The following is a 17777-nucleotide window of genomic DNA, read 5'->3' on the forward strand; positions in this document are numbered from 1 at the left end:
GTGACTCACACTCAAATATCGCGTTATACCCCTGTTGAACCACATTCAGTTCTCGCAGGTAAATATCTTAGAAAATATAACCTTAGATTAGCAGTGCGAACATGTCGCAGCGGGATGGATGTTGAGAGCGCTTACCTCCCGCTAATGTGGCCCGGGTTCGATTCCTGCCCGGTGCCCGTATGTGGGTTGAGTTTAATTTGTTGTTGGTTCTTACCTTGCTCCGGGGGTTTTCCTCTGGGTTCCTCGGTTTTCCTCCCTCCAAACAACGAAGCTTCCCTGTTTTTGTACTTCATGCGGTATGCACAAAAAGCCATTCGATATTATGATAAAAAAAGATGTGAAATTTAGCGAAACGATCAATTTGGTTTTCCTCATTTAAAATTTTTTTTTTCAAAGACTGCTGTAGCAACAAGTATAGCCAGTAGTCAATAACTGACTCGTAAAACTGTAGACTGCGAGCAGTCTCTCTTTTGCTCTAAAATCCGAGCTTGCATGTCACGCTCGCACTTTCGGCTTGTTTTGCGTTCTTTCCCGTGGATTTCCGAGCAAAAGAGAGACTGCTCACAGTCAGTCTAGTAAAGCTGCAGAATACCACTCTCGTCTGCAATGCGGACCTATTTTTTAATGAAAAGAGCAATCATCCATTAATTAATGTCAATCGTCATTCACGAGGAAATCTACGGATTTGCTCATAGAGCACTTTCATTATCTATTCTTTTCTTTTGTTTTGTTCGTTTATTTCCTGTGCGTCACGCGCACGGGTCAGCGTGTATATCGCTGGCTCAGATTGCATTCCGAGCTCAACAACGATGAAGATGAAGATTTCGCCATGTTTGTTATGTTCCACGAAAGAAGGTCTATTTTGGCACTGAATTATTTACTTCTCGTGGTCCTGGGATATTTGGTGTCAATCTCAAACCAATGTGTCGAGAACAGTGAATGTAAAAATGGTTACTGCAGAGCGGGCATGTGTATTTGCAATCCTGGTTGGTGGGGTAGTCTTTGTCAGTTTTGTCGACTCAGGTGAGCGAGAAAACGGAATATTTCGCAATTCATCATGAACGCAATTGCTGTATCAGTTATGTGCTACTTGAAATCGCTCGTTACCAGACATAATTGTCATTATTAATCTGAATGTTGTTGTCGTTGATCCATTCAGACTTGTGTACATGTAAAGTTGTGCCGGATATTTTTTTCCTTTTATAATTGTAAATGGCATTTTTATTCTCCGTTTTCAAATGGTATGCGTAACTTTTAATTTGTTAATGACAATTACGTAAGCTTACATCTCTAATTTTGCTAAATTGAAATATAAACTTTACGTAGGTGAAATTCTAATCGTAATCGCAGAGAATCATAATTTTTTGCAGTGGCATCTTGAGATAAGCTTATATAAACTTAATTTGGTAATCAAATTTGACAGCTGAATTTGAGGACTGTACACACTTTCATGTTGTCTTGCTTTACCTGCAGAAAACTTGGCCCCAGTTGTTCAAAAGGTGGATAGCATTATCCACCAGATTGATCGCTGGATAAGTGTTAATAAGACAAACCACGTTATCCACTGGATAGTGACTTATCCGGTGGATAGCTTTATCCATCTTTCAAACAACCTGGGCCAAATAAATAACTATGCAGTGAATAAGTGTTAACAACACAAACTACGTTATCTGCTGGATAGTGATATATCCAGTGGATATAACCACCTTTCAAACAACCCAAGCCTGGATTATAACATGCATCTTACTGAATGAGAATCTTGGCACGTTTTGGTAAAAAGATGTATATGGTCCAGTTGCTCTTAAAAATACAAGTGGTACAGTAACTTAATGAGTTGAGGTGACCAGGTACCTGTGCTGTTCTGATGGGTCCACTGTGATCACAGGTAGTCTTTGTACTATTGCTTTCAGAAACTATTGTTCCCTTTGATCACAGGTACACTGTGCTGCTATCAGAACTTTCAGATTCCCCTGGAGATTTCCACATATTTAATGTGGTTAAATATAGGTCAAGGACAACAAAAATGGAGGAAGGGGAGGGAAGAGGAGAGATCTCTTGTCTGGAAACCGCTTCGAATGTTAATTTAGTGAAGTATCTGGGAATGTACATTTAAGATATCCTATCTTCAATGCAGTCTTGACCTGGCGTAATCAGTTGAACATTCCGAAATTGAACTCAATTGAACTCAATCCGTGGATTGTCAGTTCCATTGAGTTCAGCAATGAAACAAAATCAAACACCGAACTTTATGTGAGTTTGATTTCTGAACCAATTATTGACCTCAGTTGCACAAATCAAACCCAATTGAACTTAATCCATTAGATTGTGTGTGACTGAGTTTGGCAACCAAACTCTATCCAACACAATCCAATGGATTGCGTTCGATTATGTTTGGGAAAAAAATTTTGCTTGAGTAAAGATCATGTTACGTGTTCTCAAAAACATGTTACACCAATTGGAAGTAGCTTGAGGCTTCAAAAATTTGTTATTGATTTTCAACACCAGTTGTAAACAATCATAAGTTTGGAAAACGTTCGATTGAGTTCGATTGTCAAATTGTTTTTGTTTGAGTTGGATTGCCAAACTCAATCAAGCTCAATGCATGAATTGAGTTTGATTGAACTTAAGTTTATTGGATTCGTTTGATTATGCTGTGTCTTGAGTAATCCATATTTTGTCTCTCAATTGTATAATAAATTTATTATTTTTTGTCACAAGACTGGATCAAGAGAGTGGTATAATTACAGATGGAGATGGTAAATATGCCGATCCTTCTAAATGCTCATGGCTTATAGAATCTAAGAGGTAAGAATCTCTCTGCAGGACTGATTCATGACGATCTGTACCTTTAAAATGTACAGTGTAAGTTGACACCTGATCATCATGAAATTGACTAGAGAGTTCTCTTAACACCAACATTTACTCCAGTGTTTATTTATTACAGTACTTAGCAAAAAGCTTTATAATGATTGAGTCCCCTCAGTTTTGTCACCTGAGTTGTGACAAGCCATTTTAAGAAACAAATCTGTTTTTCTCAAGGTTTCTAAATTCTTATCAATATATTGTTCCAAAATTGTAATATGTACAGTATATAGAAAAATTTACTTCAGTCAGTGATTCTTCTACATGTACATCGTGGCAAACAGTTTGGAAGCACTTCTTGAGACAAGACTGACGAGTTAAATTTAACTAGTACTGTACTGTACATGTGTGTTCTTCAAATTAGGTGTTGCCTAAACTGTATAAGTATTGTACATACATCTACACTGTATATGTAGATATAGTTAAGGCAGAATTGTTATACACTTTCTTGCTGTTTTGTTTAAAAACAAGACAGTATAATTATGTAAAATGGTAAGGTTTATGGGGGACCTGTTGTGAAATAGCCCTTTAAGGAAAATAGTGTGGTGAATACTAAAAGTAAGTAGTTAAAAGTTTGCGGTCTGTAATATGTCAAGTTGTTGCATTATGAGACCAATGATTTACTATGTATATATGTACATACGCTGAACCATGAATATTGATGTATTGCATGATTTTATTTTATTAGTAGAATTTTAGCTGAACACTAATGCAAATGCTACAATCTGATTGGCTGGGTGATCACAAACTATCAGTCATTAGTGTGCGGTGGCTGGAGGTCATCTGCAAAAGGTGACATTTTTGTTGTTTTTCCAAAGTTTTGATGGTCAGGAACACTTTCATGCAAGATGATAATTAAATTCCCGAGAAGACTAAAAGAAGAACGGTGTCTTGACTATTTAAGAAAACTTGAAGTTACTGAAAAAATGATGCATGCACGCACACAACTTCAATTTCAAATGACAAATCAATCTGAGTTATCTTTCTAAGGCATGAAGTTTTATAATACAGTGAGAAGTAATTGGAAGTTACCGTTATTTGAAGTAAATATCAGTTAGAATTCTACTAACAAAAGCAATTAGATTATTCACTCTTGATTTCTATGAGGTGATAGTTGATTCGGCCTTTGGTCTCATAGAAATCTCGAGCTCTTAATCTAATTGGTACACCCTTTAGATCATTTGTCTCACAATACAGTCACTTGAAATGTGGATTGCAATGTTTTGACTGTTAAATGCTATTCTTCCTAATTCACTGTACACTGTTCATATAACTTTGTACATGCTTTGAAATGCTCTCATTTTGTTATTATAAATAAATTCTACATGTAAATTGTACTGTACTTATTTGACAATTATTTTTTCATAAAGTTTCTTGCATTTTCATTGTTACAGGCCAAACAGCACTATTCATTTGGATTTTGAAGAGTTTGCAACTGAATGTAACTGGGATAATTTGTACATCTACGATGGGAAGTCTGTAGAAAGCCCCTTGATAGCAGTAATAAGGTACATGCTAGTCTGGTTTGTGTTATATGTGTTGCATTCTACTGTATGTTGTAACATTTGCAAATGTGCTATTGTCACCACCCCTTCCTTTAATATTGGCCTTCCGGCCTATTTTTTTCCCCCTCACGTTATTGCTGTGTAACTTGGGTATTTTGTGTTGTGCTCCATGGAAGGGGTTTTTAGAAGAGCAGAGCCATTTTCTGGCACCAACTGATTCACATTAAACATGTAAATTCTCACATAAGTCTGATACCTTTTTTGTATATGGCTTTTAAGTTAATATATTTATGGATAAATCTCCCACTAATGCCATCACACTTCATATCACCTAACATCTTTGCTACTGTGAGGAAGATAGTGTAATTTAATGTACATGTAGCCTGCTGGATCCAGGTATGCAGATTAATCAAAATTAATGATGCAAAGTCCTCATGTCCAGACATGAGTTCGGCAGAGGAGTACAGGCTCTTTTCTCAAACACCGGCTGGTAATCAAGCCTAACAGTAGGAGAACAAAACCTACAGTAAACTTGATGCAGGCTCTCTTTTTGCACTTGCACACAAGCAAGAATAAACTCGACTTTATGGACGGACAGGCAGTCAAGGCACTGGATACGAAAATACGTCATAGAAAAGGGAAAGGTGAATGCACACCAAAGGTAGCAATCCTGACCTGTATCTACAGGTCTACGAACTTCTCAATAAACATTGGACCAATGCTTTATTAAAAAGTTTGTAGACCTGTAGATACATGTAATACAGCAAAGCCTGATCAGAGAGTTGTTTAGTACTCCTGATATTCGAGCATAACAACAAATATGGTGTGTGCTACATGTATCTTCCTGTTAAGGAAGGACATTTCCAATATCAAACATTGGAGCGCACTTTCATGTACTAGTCCCTGATTACTCCCAGGCCTACTGCAGTAATAATAAATATTATTACCATACACCAGAACAACAAGGTTTAAATAAGTTTTGAAATAGCCGTCTGAGCTAACTAAAGTAGGCGGCAGACTGGTGAATTTTTGAAATAATTTAAGTGAAAATACAGACAAAGTAGGCAGCGGTAAGAGGTAAATTCTGACAAAGTAGGCGGCAATTTTTGTAGGTTGCTGGCTGCTAATGAAACCCCTGGAACAAAGGATGATCCAACATTGTACCAAGGTGAAAATTGGACCACAACATGTACACAATGTACATAAGTAGCAATCAGATACATGTAATGCCTAACAACACACTATTTCTCTCTGTTAATATGCAGTGGGCTTATAAAAGACAGTTCAAAGGACAAGTACTCTGATGGGCAAGTTCTGAAGTTACAGGCCAAGTCAGGGGCAGTATTTCTATATTTTTACAGCGATAAACATTACGTTGAAGATGGATTTAGAATTAAATACAGGTGGGCTGCTCTCACTTGAATGTACATGTTTACTTATTATTTTATTGATATAATTATAAAATTAATACACAAGGCGAAAAAGTAGAAAAATTATTACTAAACCAACAGTGTTCAGCTTACATGTATTGCCGTCATCAGGGTTACCGGTAATTAAAGCCATCCAATGGTTGTGCATGCATGGTTCTATAGTTTTGTTTTCCAATCAAACCTTCCTCTTGCATACATGTATGTCATTTTCACCATGTGGCCTGTATAATTATGTGACATAGCCAAAACTGGTATTAAGAATCTGTGCAACCACCCAAATTTTCTTCACCCATTCAAGTTCACCACACCCCCCCCCCCCACCCCCCCTCTCCGAAAAAAGATTTATTGTTCTTGTATATGACAAAATAAATTACCTACATTGACATGAGATGCATAGTATGAAAATATTATTTGAGGGATACAAATAAACGCAATAGCCTCTATTTGGCTTTAAAAATATGTTTTCTGTGTATGCATGTCATTAGTTATGATAAATATATCCCTGCACATTACTGTTCCTCAAAGATTAAATCCTCAAACTGTTCATTTCTCAGAACATGTAAAGTAACTTATAGATATATATAATATGTAAATTATCCATAAACATAAAATTATATATATGTGTACAAATGCATGTATTTCCTGCTAAATGGAGGTTGCCACTTACATGTACATTATAATACCAGATGCTTATCACCCCACAGGGTGATAAGCTTCAGGTAATACATATATAGAAGATGCTGCCTCTGCTGCTGAAAAAGGCGCTTGAAGTCACTGATCATTGTAGGTTATATACATACATGTACATGCTACTGGTCTGTTACATGTAATGCATGAAGTTGTTGTGAAGTTGCTCAATCATAGTTATTTTGGCTGATTTCTTTAATTTTCTTTTATTGTTGTACATAGTATATCAGAAGATTGCTCAGCTAAATGCAGTTTCCATGGCCATTGTGACAAACAGAAAAGCTGTGTGTGTGATGCAGGGTGGACTGGCTCCACTTGTAACATTCAAACCTGTATTGCTGACTGTGTGAACGGATATTGTGACAACACCACAAGGCTGTGTGTCTGTGATTCTGGATTCACAGGTAAAACAAAGACCTCGTCAGGACTTGTCCTGTAAATGCGATATTGTAAATTACACTGTTAATAATGCCTGCATTGTGACTTGTGACAGAGTACAGTAAATCAATGCCTTAAATGCATACATGTATGTACATGTCCAGTACACATAGGACTATTACACAATTAGTCACTTACAATGTTAATTCTATAATCATTCGTGTCTGGTCCAGTGAGTATCACCATTGATGACGTAAACTAATAATAGGAAATGGACAAATTGACATTTGAAGTCAAACATGTACAGTTACATGTACATTCTGTCAAAATAACTCAAGGGAACACTTACTGTTAGGGCCAAATAAATATTGGTGTTGGTATGAGGATCGATATGAAGAGTAAGACGTTTTGCTTATACATGTACATGTACATGTAGAAAAAAAAAAAAAAGAGCATGTGTGACATTCAAACTTGTACTTGTTTGGCTGGCTGGGTAGGAAAGTCAGTAGCAAACTTATACAAAAAGACTAATTAAGGCAGCTCACCCGCATGTGTTTACTTGACAGTATAGTTTACATGTATGTCATATGACTATAACTCCGTGTTAACCCAGGCACCACTATAGTGTGAATTTTTGGGGTGTTTAAATTGGTACCCTCTTTTGACAGCTCAATTTTTACGTAAATCCTTTTTATTCCAATCTGGTAACAGTAAATTAAAGTGGAACACTGTCTTCTTTGTCTTGCAGGTTCGTCTTGTAATATCACTGGTAACAGAGGACACTGGATTCAACATTCCTCAAAAGGCCAAGGTAGACATAGGATTTTGAATAACTTACATGTACATCAACAAGTTATAGGCCTGGCTAGCGACCACATGTACATACACAGTGTAGAGCTGAACTGAGCCGATCTGAATTATGCAGTCATGTACTTTTAACTAATATTCACTTGATAGTATGCATTACACTGTACACATATACTGTCACATGTACTGTATACAGCGTGTACATGTATACAACATGTTTACATGTACAGGTGTACATGTGTACTAGCAAACAATATGCTTTTGGGTAGTGGGTATTACCCTGCAGTGGTCTAGCATTTCATCCAGTGGGGAGTAGAAATATTCCTGGTCACTTCATGCTACAGAAACCAGGATAGCCCCAATAGAATGGACATCATGCATGGCACTATGCAGTTGTAGTCTAGCAGAATCACTTTCAGTAATTTGAGTTGTTAGAATTAATAAAATGGCAAACTTGTCTCTGTGTAGACTGCGTGTAGTGATTATAATTATATTGTACAGTACAAGTGGAAGTATGGGAGAACAAGAAATTTTGCAGGAGCACCAGCCTTTTTAGGCAGGTCTCACCACAGCTTTTTTCAAGTTCTCTTAGGCTTTCATGATGTGTTTTCTCTCTGGCATGCATGTTTGCTACACCAAGAGCACACACAAGTTGTTTCTATAACAAGTAGTTGCTGAAATATGGTGGCTTTCTCTCTTACAGCCAATAGGGGGTTTTTCTGAAAGACAGTGTGTAAATTTGTGTAGTTATAATGATATTGTAAACTCTCTCAACATGAAGAGATGCATTTTTAATTGGGTTTTTTTGGCTAGCTACTGTAGTCTTTATTTTGAAATACAAACCCCTGACTTACCTTGCTAGATGTACATGTAGATCACAGCTTTAACTGTACAACATATGTTGTTCATTAATCTACAGACCTAATACAAGGTCGGGCATCTCATGCATCAGCTTTGCTGGGTGACTATATGTGGGTGTTTGGAGGCTATTCACTAGGCTCAGAGCCTTTTGATAACTTCGTCAGGTACATGTACATGCAAGGCTTTTGTATTATAAACCAGATTAACACATGTACCTACATGACTTTATATGTACTGTTTTTGTTTGAAGTTGAACCATTTATTAATGTGTAGGGAACACAGTGGCTTCTCATGGATAGCGGTTGGACTCTGGACCAAGCAGTCTGGGTTTAAGATCTGGCTAGCATCACTGTGTGCATCTTATTCTGCAGCATTATTTTGCTTACTTACTAGCAGTCCCATGATAATTATGCCACTTGACCAGGGTTCCAGAGAAACCAGAATTCACAGACTGTATGTGCATCTCAGTGTCCTTTTAAATACACAATCAAAGAGGCCCAGTGTCTGTTCAGCAAAGCTTTTTTGATTTTTTACATGTAGTACTGTCATACATTGTAAGATCATATGAAAGTAAAAGAAATACCATTAATAAAAATATTTTTCTATATTTGAACCTCACCGTACAAACACAAAGACTTCATGAACACTATAAATAAATAACTTGGTCCCAGAGATATGAGAATTCATACATGATTGTATATTAATCTGTAGCTCGCAGTCTTTTTGTTCTGTTGGATCATTATTAGTTCCTTGGAGGTTATACATGTAAAAAAATATATATATAACAGTGTACTGATTTGGTAATTAAAATATTTTTGTGTTTTCTAGATATCACATTCCAAGTGACAGTTGGGAAGTAGTGTCACCTTCTATCAATTCTAGTGGAAGTCCATCTGGGCGTTATGGTCACTCAATGATTGGTCATAATGTAAGTGTTGACTTTGGACGAGGTTTGATGGTCATCAAGTATCTTCTCTCTTCTTAAGTGACCCCTACAGTGTAGATACCTACATACATGTATGCCTTTTTGTACGTGTACAAATGTCCATGTACAGTTTGCAGCTCTTTCACTATATCCATCTTGTGATTTACTTTCTAAATGGGAATTAACCCCATAGGAAATGAGTTGCAGACTAAGCTTTTTAAATAAAATTAATTTGGAAATGACAATGTGTTGTACATACTTATTCTGATAAAACACAGGGCATGTAGTGTATCTTTTTACTGAAGTTAAACATGTATTGTTAATTAGTCATTCACACATACAAGGTTGTGAGGTCTAAAAAAAACAAGACGCTCTGCTGTGTGTACCCAGGCAGTCGTTATACCGAGAAGCAATAGCTATATTGCAATTGAGCTAAATGTTCTGCATTTGAAGTTGTACGAAATTCAATCGAATTGATGTGCTTAAGCTATTCTGCTTTTGATTGCATTTCTTGGAATCGCTTAATAGCTTATTGCTTGTTTGCAAGTCTTTAGGGTGTGAAATGAGTCAAAGTCTTTATATCAACCTATAAATGTTTCAGTCTATTTTCCTTAGCCTTTGTCGTTGTTATTTGCGTTTCTCAAGCAAGCGAGACATTTTGAATTTCATTGTGATGCGTGACATAGACCTTCGAACGCAGTTGTCGAAATCATATACTTATCTCGTGATTTTTAGCCCATTTAGAAGTTAAAGTATTAGGAAAAGTGCTTCTGTAAATGCTTGTTTGTTCAGTAACAATAATCAGTCGCCTAGATAGCCAAAGTAAGTTCCAGATGTTTACAATATTTTCCGGCCGCAATGTACATGTAGGCGTACCGTGGAGGTACACCAACATGGCGGTTCCATACTGGTCTCTGTAAATTTGTGCAAAATATTTTGACAAATATCTGAGCTTGGGAAAATGCACAGACCTAAAAATTCGAGGAGTGTCATCTTTATTAATCTCCTATAACATCACAATTTCTTGATTTTATCCACTAAATGGTTTTCGAATAAATTTTTTATTGCGTCAGGATTGCGTGACAGTGCAAACCAAGAATTGTTTTGCTGGGGTCACTGACGTACATTAGTTTCTTTCAGCTTAAATGTACAATAATTTGCTACATGAGTTTCACTCTTGTTAAGACACATAACTCTGTTACAAGCAAATAACGAGAGAATATCGTTTAGTTCGAGATTTTATCTTTATTATACTTTACAAAGTTTCTCAGAGCATTTTACTTAGGTGTATTCGAACAGATGAATTCGTAAACAAATTCTCCTTTCTGCTCTTGTTGCTCAGATGTTCTTGAGCTCGCGCTGGGATTCTGCTTGGTTCATGATCACGTCTAAAAATACGAAGACACTTCTGAAGATGCTTTTTATCAAGTTGAAGAGTTGATAGCCCCGGTTGATGACTCCTTTGGTATAACATGATTCATGATTCACTCAAAATGTTCGCTCATAAATTGATCTCTGGTAAGGCTTACAGCATCCCGTTCCGAAAACGCTTAACATGTTTTAGTGTTGGTCTACCTTGAACGGTGTGTTCGTTTGTATGTGATTTCATTGCCCTAGAAATCATGGAATCCGTGCTAACTTTTCTTGACGACAACCTCTGTAAATTCCATGTGCTGTATATATGCACAGTTGGCGCATGCGCTTTAGAGACCAGACGGCGATTTGTGACTGAACGCAGAAAAAAAGAAAGGCGAAATTTAAATCCAGGCCTCACTACCTGGGTAATTACAAGTAGCCCAAGGGTTCCTACTGTAGCCATGAAATCCTGGATGCCTAGCACTTACATGTAATCTGATCTGTGGCACCTGGGTGCATCTAGAGCACAGCCCTGATGTACATGTACGTGCAATAGGAGCTTTCTTTGAGTGGAAGCTGTTATTTTATTTCTTACAAAAGAGCAGTAAATTATCATAGTCAATGTACCGTACATGTTTCTAAACTTTAGAGATTTGTCCTAGATTTTGTTGAGGAAACAAAACTACAATTATATAGTCCTAGAGTCTTTTGTCAAGTGATTTTAACATGTGCCTCTGGCTCGAAAGATTGTGCAAACACTTCCCACATTTTCAACATTAAATAAATTATAATTACTAATTACTATTACTACTATGTACATTGTATTGTATTTTCAAGAGTGCAACCATATTATCCTTCAACAATCTGTGGTTCACCATTGTCTAATTTTTGTTACTGTTTATTTCACAGTCATCCTTGTATGTGTTTGGTGGTAGAAAGGAGAAAAAGGCCACCAGTGAACTTTGGTCTTTTGACACATGGACATTACTTTGGCGTTTGTTACCCAGTCAAGGTGATTCACCTCTGTCTGTTGCTGGACACACGGCAACTCTTGTGGACTCTAAAATGATTATCCTTTTTGGTTATGGTCCAGAGAGGGGCTACACAGATAAAGTTCAAGAATATGATCTAGGTAAATGTTACAGTAATAATCACTAATTAAATTTCTGTTGTTAATTTTAACGGAAAAGGCACTATGAAGCACAGTTATGTGACTATGCTCCCTTCCCTTCTCTGTTCTCTTGATTATAAAGCTGTATGCGTAATCTGGTACATATAGGACCACAATTAAATTGATACATGGTTTTGCATGCATCATGGAGTTAACTAAAGGTACATGTGAGAAGTTTGGACAGCACAAAAGAAGTGCTCAGGCAACCCTAAATGTAGCCTCTTGAGTGCTCTCCAAATGGTGCACAGCTACATGTACATGTACAGTTGAACCTCGATTATCCGGACTTGTTGGGACTAGACGGAATAGTCTGGATAATCTGGATATTAATGAAGAACAAAACTGTTTAAATAAAGCAACATTTAATCGTGAAACAACACTTTTACAAGTCACTTGGAAAACAATATTGTCTACTGTACATCTTGAACCACCTCAACTCTGAGCCAATCAGAACTCACTGGACTGTTCTTCATTAGTTACGACATGTGCATGTGGTGCTTTTGCTCTATAAAAGCAAAACAAACTCGCTTTTGACTGCACTTTTCGATGCTATAGTCTTGAAAGGAATATTGCTACGGATCTTGATCATGACTTATAAATATATTTTTTACAAAATTGGAACTAGAGAAAAAGTCTAGATAATTGAGAAATCCGGATAGTCAAGGTACGGGTAATCAAGGTTCGACTGTAGTTATTGTTTTGTAACATTGCCAGGGGAACAGGCCAAGCAGGTTGCATGTACATGCATGGTCTGTCAAACTTCAGTTGAGTGATGACAAATTATGCAACATTTGTTACCCAATAAAATCATCCTTACAAATTTGTGTCTATTCTTACATGTACATGTAGATGATAAAAATGGTAGAATTTATTAATAACAATAATGTTATTATTGACATTCCAGAGACTAGCAGGTGGACTGTATACGATACCCCCACAGACATCATAGGACCAACATATGGACATAGCAGTGCTTATGATCCCGTGAAAAAACTAATATACGTTCATGGTGGATTTACTTCATATGGCTCAAAAGATGAACCTTCCACAGAATTGACTGTCTATAATCCCATAACAAGAGTTTGGTAGGTACAAGGGAGCAAGGGAGGGTGACATGTAGTTGAAAGCCCCGTTTTGTTTTCTGTTCTTATAACGTACATCAAATTGTTTTACATTGTGTGGTCTCAGACAATATCCATATCCACCCTAAGGAGGGTTATTGGAAATTCTAAGGGGGAAGAGGGGGAGTCTCAAGGATCAAAATTGTTAAAGGAACGCCTGGTCCAAAATCGGAATTTCCAGGGGGATGAGGAGGCTCAAACTAAAAAAAACCTCCATGGGAGGGGCATGGATATTTTCTGGAACAGCACATTTAACAGGTGCTTTTAGGTTCTTAAAATGTCATACATGTATGAGGTCAAAAATCGAATCTGCTGTCTGGGACCCACCTTCTTGGAGTTACAAAATATACAGTCATGTAATATATTGTCTTAATATAAAATTGATGGAACTTAAATCTAGATGATAAAATTGCACAAAAGTACATACAGTGGGTACATGTAGGTTCATGTACATGTACACTAAGGAATGTACATGTACACTGTTTACAATAGGCTTTTAATTTTGTATTAGTGCTGGTTAACAATTTGGGAAAATTGTGATTAAAACAAATAACTATTTTAAAACAAGATTCTAGAAACTTGATTTAACCTGCATGACAAAATACAGCTGCTATGGAAGTGTCATATGACACAGACAAACAGGCTTGCAAGGGATGAATTACCTACTTGTTGTTGTACATGTACTTGTTCTTAAGTTGACTGATGTTGTTGCTGCTGAACGATAAGCAAAAGTTTTCATTATCACTTTTGTTTAAACAAATAAAAAATGCTGGAGTCTGCTTTTGAGCTTGAGGTGAGTCTAAAGACGATAATTATTTAAATCTTTCAGTGATCAGCCCTCTTTAAAATTTTCAGGAAATCCCTTAAACGTAGCAGTGTACCTCGTTACCTCCATTCAGCCATTTTACTTGGTAAAGTTATGCTTGTGTTTGGTGGTAATTCACACAATGGCACAGCACAGTTACAGTCTATGTTGCCCTGCTTTTCTATGGATTTTCTTGCATATGACATAGGTGAGTTGAACCAAGCGAGTTTGTTGCACATTTAAAGGAGCTATGTCACAGTTTGGGCATCTTGAAAAGTTTGGCCTAAATTTTTTAAGTTAGTTGTTCGTATTAGTCATCTCCATGGATCCAGGTTAACCATCCTTGTTCCTGTGAGGTTTATTATCATCTCATTTGTGTTTTTCTATCTTAGTAAACTATTATTTTCAATTTTCCTTGTATGTGGCCTTAAAATAACTCAAAGTACCATTGCTGAGCGCGATAGCAAAGCATGCGAGTGACATCATAACTCAGCCAAACTCAGACAAACAAAAGGGAATGGTGGAAGATTTGATGATTTTTCAAGCACGTAAGCAAGTGTTCCTAAAACAATTTTTAAAGCGAAAATTTGGCATTCATTTTCCTCCTATTTCTCTCAGAACACGCTTATGTTGTCTGACTCTCGTGGGGTTCCAATAGTTTGCATTCTATTTTTAGACTTTGTGCGCTTCATTATTGACAAAGTATAAAAAACAATGTTCCAGTTAGGATTCATTGATTTTAAACTTTGATTTGCAATTGGTAATTATAAATGCAATTAATGGTTATTGGTACTTAACAGTAAATTTTCTGGTGATGTTGATATTTGTTTTGACATACATGTACATGTACATGTATGTCTACAAAATCGTGTCTAAGGAAATTAAAGCTGACTTAATTGTTGTAGGGACTTGGTAGAACAAAATTATTCCAATTGTAACATTTTTTCCTTGTTTATGTATTTTTGACAACGATATTAAAATAATCTTATTTTAGACTGTGATGAGTGGCATAGAATGAATGAGTCAGGAAGTCTGAAAGATGCTGGGCGATATGGTCATACTGCCTTACTAGTCAACAGGTACACTGCTGAGATTTAATTTTATTAACAGCTCTCAATCTAAAGGACTGTGGATTGTTCTCTGAAAAGGTTACTTTAAATTATTTTGCTAAAATGTATTTGTTGTCAATAGGTAATTATGTAGTGTGGTGTGCCCATGTAGCTTTATAAATTGCCAGGAATAAGATTGAGTTTAAGCTATTTTTGTAGTATGGTTGAAAAACATATTAACTTCATGTAATGAAGTGAAAGGAAATTCCTTCAAAGACATGTACATGTAGATACCGTATAGTGCACTCTTAGTGTACATGTAGTTTATGTAGTGTTCTGTGTACTTGACTGTTGTAATAATTGTAAAATACAACAGAAAAAACCTCTTGCATTATTTTGAGGTGATGAGTTCAAATGAGAACACTTTGTGTACATAGACCCTTTGCATAAATGGCACCTAAAGGTGAATATCAATACTTATAGGTCCTAAGCCTCGCATTCATGTGTAAAATCTTTTGTCTGGAAACCTAAATATTGTTATTCAAATTAAGGTGCCATTTATGCGAAGGGTCTATTTTACAAGAAGGTTGTGTACATGTATATTAAAAAAATATTTTCTTTCAACAGAACCATGTATGTGTTTGGAGGATTTCAAGGAATTGTTCTCAGTGATGTGTTGTCGTTCACTCCAGGTGATTCAAAGTTCATTGGTCAGTTTTCACTTGAGTGTCAAGAAGCAATTCATTTTGCATTACTACACTACATGATTTTCTTAAAAAACTAGCGCCACATTTTCATCCAACTGGAAGTACATGTAAAACCAAATTTATGACACAGACGTTTTTGTGGGCTTTGTGTCAGCTACATGTACATATGTATTTTACTTTGGTTTTGATTGGTTCATTGAGTTGTCTGTATCCTTTGTGATTGGCCAGGGCGATTACTTTGCATAGAGTAAAACATACACATTGACCTGTATATATATCATGCATCCAGGTGTTCATGTATCCATATACACTAGCAAATAATTTTATGCAATGTCTTTATTTTGTAGCCCCATGTGATTTGATTGATGATAAGGCAACATGTCAAGTGCACTTCAATTCATCTGACTGTGTGTGGAATGACTCCACTTCTTCATGTCTTGGACCAGAACGTTGTGTTCAACCAAAGATCTCAGGTTAATATGGAGTTTGAGCCAGAACATAAATTTTGTTTTTTGTAAATACTACCAGCACCCATACTTTTCCGAAGATTTATGAATATCAACCCAAAATTTGCCAACACCTTCAAAGATCACCTGAACCCATTCAAAGGGTTACGAATATCATCTGAATATTGCCTAAGATTTTCCAACTTTATAAGAAGTTTCATGAATATTTCCAGAAATTTCTGAAGACAAGCAATACATGTTATCTAAGCAATCAACTAGTGTCCAGCCAAAAGCTCCAAATACATGTGCAGTAGTCTCTATTTTTCAAGTGTTATTTTGAAACAAGTAATCACATTTAATTATTATCGTGCATTTCAAAACTTCAAATTTTGTCATCCTGTGAAAAATTAACTTGTGCTTACTGTATTACAAATTCACTCGAAATCGTGTGATTACCTAGTATACAAATTTGTCACATTACTTACAGGCTCCAGTTGTTCAAAGCCTGGATAACTCTCTCCACCTGGCCGGGATTGTTTGAAAGCTGGATAACGCTATCCACCAGATAAATGACTATCCAGCAGATAACATGGTTTGTCTTGTGAACACTTACATTGTATCCACTGGAGAGCGATTTATCCAGTAGATAGCATTATCCACCCTTCGAGCAACGTATTGGGGCCAGATAAATTACTTTCCTGGGGATAATTGTTAACAAAAGAAACCATGCTATCAACTAGAAAGTGATTTATCCATTGGCTAGCTCGTTATCCACCTTTCTAACAACCTGGGCTAGGTGATGTTTATAGTCTGATTTATTACACGACTAAGTTAGTTCAGAGGGCCAATAACTAAAATCAACCAATCAGATTGCTCCATTGCTGGTCCAGTATTCTCTAAGTTTTGGACTGGGCACTTTCCCAAATGATCCCAGAACAGTGTTCAGCAGAAAAATTAGATGACTCTCTCCATTTATTCATTTTCTGTGTTTATATTCAGCTGATGAAAAATGCTTTGAACTTGGTAAGAGTTGTAGAAGCTGTACATCCAGTATACATGGCTGCTCATGGTGCAATGGCATCTGTGTAAAGGGTAATTACCCCACATCACAGGTTTGTACATTTTTCTTTCTTTATGCTTTTTACATTATGGAGTCAAGGGGAGAGATTGTGTATTATAACGAGGAATTAGTAAATTAAGGAACCTCTTTTGAAAGTGATATTCACAATATTTTTTCATGCATGTAACTCCACAGCATAGTACTTCCCTGTGTATTGTAAACACATACATACGTGTATGTATGCAATATTAAATACATGCATATTGTAATTTTTCTATCTTTCCATTAGAAAAAAGTAGATTCTCCTGATAACTGCCCAAAAAAAGGGAAGGAAGTTTCAACACCTGACTGTGATGGTGAGTGATTTTTGTACCTCGATGTATACATTAATTACAATTATAATCCAGGTCTTCCCATTACCATCATCTTTTTTGAAGTACTGATTGAAACCTATGAGAAAACCTGTTCACTTGCAAAAAGCATGGCTTAATAATTATTACACTATTTACATTACTCTCTTTCCATGCATTCACTAATTTACTCTACATAGCCAAAAGACTCACATGTAGAACTGAGTGGAGACGTAAAATTACTGTGACTTTATTCC

The 17777-nt window shown here is 36.4% G+C and overlaps 1 protein-coding gene across 1 annotated transcript in view; it reads left to right on the forward strand.

Moving 5' to 3' along the window:
- Positions 1-777: 777 nt before the first annotated feature.
- The window catches only part of LOC110045633 (attractin-like protein 1), a 28451-nt gene continuing 11451 nt past the window's right edge, over positions 778-17777 (forward strand). Inside the window, exons 1-16 of the mRNA XM_089292613.1 lie at positions 778-1023; positions 2719-2805; positions 4257-4370; positions 5633-5770; positions 6707-6888; positions 7611-7673; positions 8589-8694; positions 9359-9458; positions 11721-11943; positions 12887-13067; positions 13959-14116; positions 14903-14987; positions 15585-15649; positions 16012-16137; positions 17110-17222; positions 17460-17526. Coding sequence (XP_089148739.1) covers positions 830-1023; positions 2719-2805; positions 4257-4370; positions 5633-5770; positions 6707-6888; positions 7611-7673; positions 8589-8694; positions 9359-9458; positions 11721-11943; positions 12887-13067; positions 13959-14116; positions 14903-14987; positions 15585-15649; positions 16012-16137; positions 17110-17222; positions 17460-17526 — 2002 coding nt within the window. The 5' untranslated portion in view covers positions 778-829. The remainder of the gene's footprint in view (positions 1024-2718; positions 2806-4256; positions 4371-5632; positions 5771-6706; positions 6889-7610; positions 7674-8588; positions 8695-9358; positions 9459-11720; positions 11944-12886; positions 13068-13958; positions 14117-14902; positions 14988-15584; positions 15650-16011; positions 16138-17109; positions 17223-17459; positions 17527-17777) is intronic.

Source organism: Orbicella faveolata, unplaced genomic scaffold (genome assembly GCF_042242905.1).
Source record: "Orbicella faveolata isolate gen_17 unplaced genomic scaffold, um_ofav_v1 contig_1, whole genome shotgun sequence".
Lineage (NCBI taxonomy): Eukaryota > Metazoa > Cnidaria > Anthozoa > Scleractinia > Merulinidae > Orbicella > Orbicella faveolata.